Genomic DNA, 10,084 nt, shown 5'->3' with positions numbered 1-10,084 from the left:
CGGCGCTGAGATGCGCCCACCTCTGGGGCGGGGCGGCCGGTTACTCAGGGACCCCTCGCCCGGCGCTGAGATGCAGCCACCTCTGGGGCCGGGAGGCCGGTTACCCCCTTCGTGAAGGAGACGCAGGACCCGAGGGGTTGGGGGAGGGGGTGGGCAGCAGCTCCCCCTCTTTTGCTGGCCCTTTAAATCCCCCTCCCTCCCCCCGCGCCTGCAGAGCCATCAATCAGGTCCAGCAGCCGCCTCATGGCAGCGGGTGTTTGCCCGGAGCGGCGGGGGCGGGGCCGGGCTGGGGGGTGTCTCCGGGCTCCCCGGGAGAGCCGGGGCCGGGCCGGGGCCGGGGCTGGGCGGAGAAGAGACCCGCAGCCCCGGGCGCATTTGCTCCCTTTGCACTGTGCCGCGCTCGGGGCTCGCAGCTCGGCCTGGCTCGCCTGTGGGGGGGTTAGCGCAGCCCCCCCCCCCGACACTCCTGACCTGGGAGGTGATCGCACCGAGGGGCCCCCTGGGTTCTGCGCCCGCTCCACCTGCTTCTGCACGGGGGGGAAAATCCACTTGTGTGGAGGGTCCCCCCCCCTTTGCCTTTTCTGCAAGTCCTCCAAGAACCCCCCCTCCGCGTTAACTTGTCCCCCCCCCGCTTCTTGCTACATCAATCTCCGGCTCGGGGGCCAGCGCCAGCAGCCTCCCTGCAAAGTAGCTTGTTTTCGGTGGCTTTTCGTGGGGGTTTCTCCACCGGGCCCGTGGCTTTGTGCCGAGAAAGCCCCTCGCTCGAGTTTTTTCCGTTCCTCGTTTGCGTGGAAAGTGAGACGCCCGTCCCGCTTCTGTGCAAAAGTGTTAAGAATCGTGCGGTCGCCTTGCGCTGCTGTTTGCAACCGGGAGATCCCAGGCGGCCTCCGTGTTCGGGGGCGAGGCGCCGATCCAAACTTTTGCGGGCGAAACCAGGCCGAGAGCGGAGCGATCTTTCGGCTGCAAAAAGCAACGTTGCTCCTTTCTCCTATTTTTCCAAGTCCTGTCCCCCCCCGCCCCCTTCGCTGGCTTCCAGTTTTGCGCCAGAAAACCGCATGGAAAAAAAAAACTTGGCTGATTTATTTCGCTTCTCTTCATGTGACTTCTATTAAAATCAAACCCGGAGCCGATTGCAAAAGAAGAAATTCGTGTCCTAGTGCAAACAAGGCTGCAGCTGGCCAGCGAGGGCCTACGCGGCTGCACCTCTGCAAAGATTGGTTTTTTGCAGCCGTTTGAGATTGCAAAGGGACTTTTGTTTGCACGCTGCTGTGGCTTGTGCAAAATTGGCTCCGGCATGGCGAGGCGAATTTGGCTGCAAACTGACCGCCCGTGAAATCACGGCGAAGCGGGGCCAGGCTGCCCGGCGCTCGGCACGGGCTTTGGACACATGCGGGACGCAAGAGAAGCCAGCGGCGAGTTTGCAACGGCGCCTCCCTTCGATGCTCCTGGGTCTCCGGCAGGCCCAATCCAGGGGGCGAAGGCACTAAACCTCTGCCCCCCGGAAGGGAGTCCTGGTGCTGTTGCAAAAACTTGGGGGAGGCGCCCTTGAAAGACAGGAGGTTGCAAAACTGGAGAGGAATGAACTCCTGGGAAGGAGATGATCCGGGCGCAGAGGGGGCGTGAAACGCTGGGCACCCCCGAAGCTCGGTACCCCGAAAGAGGTAGTTGTGAAAAGGGTGTGTGTGTGAATTGCCCCCCCCCCAAAGAGGACAGGTGTAGCGACAAACCCTAGGCACCCCCAAAGCTCTGCCCCCCGAAGCAGGCCGGATGTGGTGGCGTTGCAAACAGGGCGCGGGGGGCATGCCTTAACTCTCCTGTTCCCCTGAGTTGGCGCACCATGGAGGAGGCGGCCGGTGAGGGCGACCCGCCCGTGGCCGACGTCCGTCTGTGCGGGCACCTGCGGAAGCAGAAGTCCCAGCGGCGCCGGTTTTTCGTGCTGCGGGCGCCCAGCGAGCGGGGACCGGCCCGCCTGGAGTACTACGAGAGCGAGAAGAAATTCAGGGCTGGCGGCACCCGCCCCAAACGCAGCTTCCCCCTGGCCAGCGCCCTGAACATCAACAAGCGGGCGGACGCCCGGCACCGGCACCTCATCGTGCTGTATGGCCGGGATGGCACCTTCGGGGTGGCGGCCGAGAGCCCAGAGGAGCAGGAGGCCTGGTACTGCGCCATGACAGAGCTGCGCGCCAAGGGTGAGGGCAGGCGGGGGGGCCACCGACCTGGCAAAGGGAGGCTGGTGCGTGGGCAGCGGTACGGGGGAGTGACTGAAAAATACAATTGGGCAGCCCACAGCTGGGGAGAGAATCCAGGAGTCCTGTCTCCCAGGCCCCCATCCTCTAACCCACCAGCCCCCACTCCCCTCCCAGAGCTGAGGAAAGAACCCAGGAGTCAGGCTCCCAGCCCCCCTGCTCTAACCCACCAGCCCCCACTCCCCTCCCAGAGCCGGGGAGAGAACCCAGGAGTCCGGGCTCCCAGCCCCCTCTGCTCTAACCCACCAGCCCCCATTCCCCTCCCAGAGCCGGGGAGAGAACCCAGGAGTCCTGGCTCCCACCCCCCACTGTTCTAATTACCAGCCCCCACTCCCCTCCCAGAGCTGGGGAGAGAACCCAGGAGTCCTGGCTCCCAGCCCCCCTGCTCTAACCACCAGCCCCCACTCCCCTCCCAGAGCCAGGGAGAGAACCCAGGAGTCCTGGCTCCCACCCCCCACTGTTCTAATTACCAGCCCCCACTCCCCTCCCAGAGCTGGGGAGAGAACCCAGGAGTCCTGGCTCCCAGCCCCCCTGCTCTAACCACCAGCCCCCACTCCCCTCCCAGAGCCGGGGAGAGAACCCAGGAGTCCTGGCTCCCAGCCCCCCGCTCTCTCCCCGGCTCTGGGAGGGGAGTGGGGGCTGGTGGGTCAGAGCACGGGGGGCAGGGAGCCAGGACTCCTGGGTTCTCTCCCCGATTCCAGGAGTGGGGTGGGCTCTGGGTTCTATTTCCGAAATCTCATATGGGCAAAGTCCAGCCCCAGAAGAGGCAGGATGGGGGTGGATAAAAGCCCTGATCCGGTTCCAGGCGCCAGCCGAGGAATTGGGCCAATCTGTCCCGTTTTGTCCCAGGGCCCAGCGTGGCCGAGCGCCCGGACAATTCACCCAGGGCAGGCAGCAAACTTTGCCCTGGAACAGCCAGTGCCATATGCAATAGAGACCAACACTACTACAGGGACCTGGCCCGGACTCCTGGGTTCTCTCCCCGGCTCTGGGAGGGAAGCGGGGGCTGGTGGGTTAGAGCGGGGGGGCTGGGAGCCAGGACTCCTGGGTTCTCTCCCTGCGCCCAGCAGGGGAATATTCCAGGAAATATTAAGTATATTAAATATTCAATTCTGTTTCCAGCTATCGAAATTACCTCTCCCCGCCCCCCGGCCATTTCCCACCATAGCTGTTTCCCCCCTCCCCTGGGTCCCCATGGAAACAGTCAGTCACCAGGGTGACGTGGGTGGTTGCCACGGCACTGGGATCTTTGGGTCTGTTTATTCCTTGGTCCTGTTCTCCCACCTGTTCCCCCCCTCCACCCTGCTTCCCGGTCACCTGCCCTGTGCCCATATCCAGCCACTGCCACAGCTCAACACGGGGCCCTGTGTGACTGGCTGCCCCGCCCCAGAGGTGGGCACATCTCAGCACCGGGTGAGGGGTCCCTGGGTAACCAGCCACCCCGCCCCAGAGGTGGCTGCATCTCAGCGCCGGGCGAGGGGTCCCTGGGTAACCGGCCGCCCCGCCCCAGAGGTGGGCGCGTCTCAGCGCCGGGCGAGGGGTCCCTGGGTAACCGGCCGCCCCGCCCCAGAGGTGGCTGCGGCTCAGCGCCGGGCGAGGGGTCCCTGGGGAACCGGCCGCCCCGCCCCAGAGGTGGGCGCGTCTCAGCGCCGGGCGAGGGGTCCCTGGGGAACCGGCCGCCCCGCCCCAGAGGTGGGCGCGTCTCAGCGCCGGGCGAGGGGTCCCTGGGGAACCTGTCTCCCACCGAGTGCCATCTCTGCCCCCTCCGCAGAGCCAGCCGCATTCCCCACCTGGTTTAACCCTCTCCTCCCCTTCCCGCAGGCCTGTCGCAGCCGGGGAGCGGGGCGGCGTGGCCCTTCCGGGAGGTCTGGCAGGTGACCCTGCGCCCCAAGGGGCTGGGGCAGGCCAGGAACCTGGCGGGCGTGCAGCGGCTGTGCCTGGCGGAGAGCACGGTGGAGCTGGTGCAGCTCGGCGCCCCGGCCCCCTGCCTGCTGCTGCAGCTGCCGAGTGTCCGGCGCTGCGGGCATTCGGAGAACTACTTCTTCCTGGAGGTGGGGCGCTCGGCCGCCACGGGCCCCGGCGAGCTGTGGATGCAGGTGGAGGACCTGGTGGTGGCCCGGCACATCCACGAAACCATCCTGGAGGCCATGAAGCGTCTGAGTGAGGAGTGCCGGGTGCGAGGCCGCGGCCAGGCCTCCGCCCCCATCTCGGTGCCGGCCCGGCGCCTGCCCCCTGCCCAGCTGCCGGGCTCCGGGCGCCGCCTGCCCGATGGGGACTACGCCCTGGCGTCGTCGGACGAGGGCGGATCCTCCAGCCCCGGAGAGGGGCGCCCGACTGGCAGCCCAGAGCCGGCAGGCTCCCCGGAGGGGCGGGCGCCCAGCTGCAAGCGGCCGTCGCTGCCCCCCTTGGCGCTGGGCAGAGGCGCCGGGCGGAGGAAGCCAGGGTGGTGCCCAGAGTCCGGCTACATGGCCATGCTGCCCGGGGCAGCCCTGCCGGGCGCGGGGCAGCCAGATTACGTGCCCATGAGCCCCAGCGGCGGCTCTCCGCCCCGGGGCGAAGCCGCCGGCTACATGCTCATGTCCCCCAGCGGGAGCTGGGCGCCCGAGTACGTGAACATGTCCCCGCTGTGGCGCTCGGCCAGCAGCACCCCCCTGCGCCGCAGCCCCCTCTCCGGCGCCCCCGGGGAGGACCCCTGCCCCTTCCGCTCCCTGCCGCGCACCTACAAGCACGGGGCCCAGCTGGCCGTGCCCGGGCACCTCTCCTCCTGCTCCTCCTCCACCAGCAGTGAGAGCTTGGAGGAGCCAGTGTCCCTGAGCCCCGGGGAGTACGTCAGCATCGAATACCGGCCCGGCCCGGGCCAGCCGGCGAGGGCGGAGCCCAGCAGGCGGCGCTGCAGGGAGCGGGCCATCCCCGCCTGGGAGGAGCCGGGACTCAACTACATTGCCCTGGACCTGGCCCGGGGAGGAGGCGGCCCGGATGGGAGCCCCCGGGCGGCCGGCGGCCCCAGCCCCCAGGCCTACGCCAGCATCGACTTCCACCGCTCCCAGGAGCTGCAGGGACGACGGGGCGGAAGGGACGGGCCAGGTACGGGGCGGATCTGGGGGTCACGGGGTCAGGGGGATGCAGGTTCGGGGCGGGGGGCTGTGGTCATGGTTTTCCAAAGAGCTTCTTTTTGCAGGGTAGCCAGAAACCTTCCCCTTTGTTTACTAACATCCGCAAGGTGTTTGTTTTGTAACCTACCCTACAAAAATACCCACTGCTTGTAAACAGCGCTCGAAAGTCTGGCAAGAGCTGGCGGGGGGAGGTTGAGGGCTACCCTACATAAACACAGAGTGGGGCTGGGACTGCGGATGGTGGCTTCTCAACACCCCAAGGGTTTGCGGGGACTCTACAAAAACAAAGGCTTTGTAAACACAGTGGAAATGTGTTCACGGCGGTTTCAAAAGCCCCATGGCTTTAAGCTGCCCTTAGGGGGCCTGTAGCTGCCTTGTTTCTTTACCAAAAAGACTTGGGGTTGGGGTTTGTCCCCCATCTTCCAGGGCCAACTCAGCTGTTTCTGTGCCGTCGGCGAAGGCAGAACCTCCTGGCGCTTGCTTTAACTGCCTTCCCGGGGTGTATGGTCCCCTTTAGAAACCGCCTTTTCTTGCTTTGGCTAAGGGTTTCTCCCCTGTGGAGACAGCTGTGGGGGGGTCCCCTATTAGAAACCGTTTTTTTTTTTTAAATTGGCCGGGGGTCCCCTTTAGAAACTGCTGCAGTTCTCCCCCTTAAAAACTATTTTTTTGGAGGCCAGGGATTTTCCCTTTTAGAAACTGCCTTTCTGGGGACGGGGGAAAGATTTTCCCCTTCAAAATGCAGGTGTTTATTTTAACTATGAACGGTGGGGGAAGGTTAGAAGCAGGCTTTGTTTCCTGAGCAATATCCATTCTAGAAACTGCCTCTTTTTTTGTGCGGGTCACCCCTTAGAAACCGTCTCTTTGGGGGGTTTTGGCGTGTCGCTGCCCCTCGCCAGTGGGCATGTGAATCGTTCCCCGAATAATTTGATACGTACTCACACCACTGTTGGGGCTTTGCACTCGAAACGGACTCTTCTTACTGTACATGGAGATGTTCCCCCTTAGAAACCGCTATTTTTCTGTGGGATTCCCTCGAAGTGCTCCCCCTGCCCCCCCCATCCAACATTGCCCGCCGGTTCTAGGCCTGCTTCCTTCACTCTGAACGAAGGAAAGAAAACGGAGAGAAACTGGCTGGAAAGGTTTATTATTTCCCCTTTTCTTTTCCAGCTGTTTTGTTCCTTTCTTCCTGCCTGGCGAGGGGTCCCTGGCTAACCAGCTGCCCCAGAGGTGGGCGCATCTCAGCACCGGGTGAGGGGTCCCTGGGTAACTGGCCACCCCGCCCCAGAGGTGGCTGCATCTCAGCACCGGGCAAGGGGTCCCTGGGTAACCAGCCGCCCTGCCCCAGAGGTGGCCACATCTCAGTGCCAGGCGAGGGGTCCCTGGGTAACCAGCCGCCCCGCCCCAGAGGTGGCCACATCTCAGTGCCAGGCGAGGGGTCCCCATGTAACCAGCCGCCCCACCCCAGAAGTGGCTGCAACCAGGGGCATTAATACAGGATCAATCCTTTCTCGACTCTCCCTTTCAGAGTGCTGACCCCTTTGCAGTCCGTGCAGCCTGGTGACTTCGGGGCTCCCCTGGCTCGGGACCAACGCTCCACCCCAGAGCTGGTCGCATTGGAACGCCTGCCACCTGATACCTCCGCAGACGACGCACGTCGGTTTCCTCCCGATGGACCGTGAACCCCTTTAAGTGCCTTTGTTTTTGTGGTGCACCTCTCGGGGGTGTGTGTGTGTGGAGAACAAGCCAAAGACAGACTCACGTTTTGGGGGGGGGGGGGGGGGCTGGTGCCTTGCGCTCCGGATGTCTTTTGGATCTGCTGGGGGGACACCGCTTAACCTGACCATGGGCTTGAGGTTTCAAGGTCACTCCCAGCTTTGGGGATCCCTCTGCACCGAAGCCAATTCTTTACTCCTCTTTTTTTGGGGGGGCATCTCCCCAGCTTCCCACCCCTTGGGATGGAGACTTTTCAGGGGGTTGATTCCTTATTTGCAGGGTTCACCCCCCTCTGCGTTGGGGTCACCCCTTTGACCCCATTAACCCTCTGGTGCCTTCATGCCCCCCGCCTGCCTGTTTTTGGGGTACGCCCCAAAGGCTTCCCCCATCTGCACACTGTCTTTTGTTCTCCCTGCCCCAGCATTGGGGGGAATATTTTGCCCTCTCGCATATCCAAAATGCACCCTGCAGATGGGGCGTTGTGGGTGGGCCCCTGCTGCCCCCCCACACCGGTCTTAGGTTTGACACCTTTCGCGAGGAGAATTTGGGGTTCACGCTGTGCTTCTGAATTGCACATGGTTAGGTTTTTTTGCACAAGCTTTAAAACGTTTAGTTTGAAACCACATAATTTATAGCTGCGGCTCTGGGGCCTTAAATCCACCTGCCCTTCGTCGGGATCCTACCGAGCCGCTTCCTCACTCCCGGCTTTGGCCAGCTGAGCTCGCCGGGAAGGGAGTTTTTAAATCCCCTCTCGGAAGGTTTCAGGGCCGGGCCGGGCGTTCGCTTTGCGGGATTTAGCGCTTGTTTGCAGAATCGGGAGTTCGATTTTGCGGGTCCCTCGTTTGCAAGATTGGAGCTGCAGGAATTGGATGTTTTTTTGGTTATAATAAAGCCTTTCTATTGCAGTTTGTGTCAAATGGGCTTTATGGGAAAAGTGGGTATGGACAAAATTTGAAATAGACTGGGAGTTCATTTTCTGGGATCTCCTCTGCCCTTGTCAAGGGAGATCCACCCAGATCGTTTAAACGCGACACAATCCACCTGCAAGCCTGGACCTGGGGCTACACCCAGAGCGTTGGGGAGCCAATCGTGCTCCAAAAGGCCCCCCTCGTTTCTGGGGCTGGAGATTTGCAAAATGATTCTCAGCGGTCGGGAGCTCAGTTTCTCGCCCCTCCTCGACGTGATTTACGGCCTTGCGACAATGTCTTCGACCCAAAAACCTTTCTCAAATGAAGAGGCATTGCAAAGCTTGTTTGAGCCGCTTGGGCTGTTTGCAAATACGTTCTCCAAAAAAGAATAAGGGGATTTAGAAGCACGGCTGGAACGGCTGCAACTTGGCGAACCCAGTTTGATTTGTTTGTTGTTGGAATAAAAGTAAAAGAACTTTGCCCGACGTTTCGTAATGCGGTGGCTGCTCAGGTTCTGCATTCAGGGCTTCAGTCAAAATCATTTTGCAGCTCGGCCTCATCTGCAAATGAAAATTCCCTCAGCGGTTGCAACGACAACAAAATAATTGTCCTCAAGTGCATCTGTGCAGGGCGGATTGACTTGACATTCGCAGCCGATCCTGGCATTTCCAACGGCTGCGTTTGGGGTTTCTTCCGCAGTGAAGGGCGTGAGAGCCACGTAGCGAATCCAGGGGAAGCGAGATTGCCGAACGAAAACCTTCCCAATTAGTGAGGTTTGCAAAGAGCTTTGAAGTTTTCAACCCAAGAACGCCAGCAAATCCATTTCCTTTAAGAAATCCCCAGGTCCCGCCGCTGGACTTCTTCGTTTCAAACGCCCCCCTGGGCTTTTCCAGGGGCGGAGATCGGGCTGGCCGAGGCCCTGCGCAGCAGTCACTTCAGCAAAGTCGGTTGTCAGCTCTAGCAAGGGGCCAGGCTGCGGCGTTGAGGAACGCCGACGGTCGGGGGTTTTGGCGGATTGCAAACCTGCTTTGATCCAGCGGGGCCTTTGGCAGGGCCGGGCAATGGGGTGGCTGTTCTGAGGTGGGAGGGGGTGGGGTGCCCACTTGGGGGGGTTCTTGCTCCCTGTTGGTGCTGTGTGGAACCCCCACAATCAGAGAGGCGCGCGATCGCCCCCTGCTGGGAGCCACCCAGGAGGTCGGGGCTGGTTTAAGTGTTGCCATTTTGGTAGGGCCTACAGAATTAGGCACCAGTTACAGCCCCCCCAACCCCACGTGCACTTTGCAGACCCTCCCCCCCCGTCTCCTGTGCCTGCTGGTGGGGGTGGGAGAGATGTGACTAAGTGGGGGGTTTTCTTGTTTTCGGTGGGGTTTCAATGGTTTGCATGCGGAGGGGGTGGGACTCAGTTTCCCTGGGTGTTACTGGTTTAACGAGGGGAGGGGAGAGGGAGTGTGTTTTGCAGAGGACCGGAGAGAGGACGTGGGGACCCAGCCGCTGGCCGGGAGGATGGATACCCCAGCGACCGGTGACCTGGTGACCCGGAGGTCCAGCTGAGGAGATGCAGCTGGTTCTGGCCAGTGGGCGGACAATGGGCTGCAGAGTGAGGACCCAGTGACCCAACCAACCGGTTCCAGCCAGAGGACAGAAGCGAGGAGAGGAGGCTCCGATTTACGACCCTGTTTCCCTGGAGAGAAGACAATGGACAGAGGCGGGGTCTGGGGCCGGGGATCTCAGATGCCCAGCTGGGAAGCAGGGGGGCTCGGGGCTGGAGAGGGGGAGCAGGCAGAGCCCACCTGGATGCAGAGAGACTGGGATGTGCTGTGGTGAGGGAGGCCAGGCCTGAGGCCCTGAGAGTTTCCAGTGTTGTGTTCAATTCTCAATAAACCCTCCTGTTTTACGCTGGCTGAGAGTCACTCCGGTCTAGAGAACAGGGTTGCATCAACCCCTTTGGGGGTGGAGGCCCCGGGGGGCCAGAGTGAGTGGACTCCCTGAGGGGGCCCACGGCAGAGACAGACGTGCTAAGGCTCAGAGAGGTGTGGCTCCAGGAGGTGGAGGGGCCGGACCCCGAGAGAGAGTGGACCCCCGAGAAGGGCTGTCGCACTGTAAG

General features: G+C 62.3%; 1 protein-coding gene across 3 annotated transcripts; it reads left to right on the top strand.

The window, feature by feature from the left end:
* Positions 1-388: 388 nt before the first annotated feature.
* Positions 389-9,879, top strand: LOC128823475 (insulin receptor substrate 1-like). Of its 3 annotated transcripts, none has more exons than XM_054005773.1 (4): positions 1,828-2,189; positions 4,068-5,330; positions 6,527-6,586; positions 6,885-9,879. In XM_054005773.1, the coding sequence occupies exons 1-4, from the start codon at positions 1,838-1,840 to the stop codon at positions 6,890-6,892; spliced, it is 1,683 nt and encodes a 560-aa protein (XP_053861748.1). In that variant the 5' UTR covers positions 1,828-1,837; the 3' UTR covers positions 6,893-9,879. The 3 variants fall into 3 exon arrangements, with proteins under 3 accessions (XP_053861749.1, XP_053861748.1, XP_053861747.1); XM_054005772.1 differs by having other exon boundaries at positions 6,527-6,607; XM_054005774.1 differs by lacking the exon at positions 6,527-6,586 and having other exon boundaries at positions 389-2,189.
* Positions 9,880-10,084: the final 205 nt, after the last annotated feature.

Source organism: Malaclemys terrapin, chromosome 15 (genome assembly GCF_027887155.1).
Source record: "Malaclemys terrapin pileata isolate rMalTer1 chromosome 15, rMalTer1.hap1, whole genome shotgun sequence".
In the NCBI taxonomy this organism is placed as follows: domain Eukaryota; kingdom Metazoa; phylum Chordata; order Testudines; family Emydidae; genus Malaclemys; species Malaclemys terrapin.
This window is presented reverse-complemented; position numbering and strand designations above follow the sequence as displayed.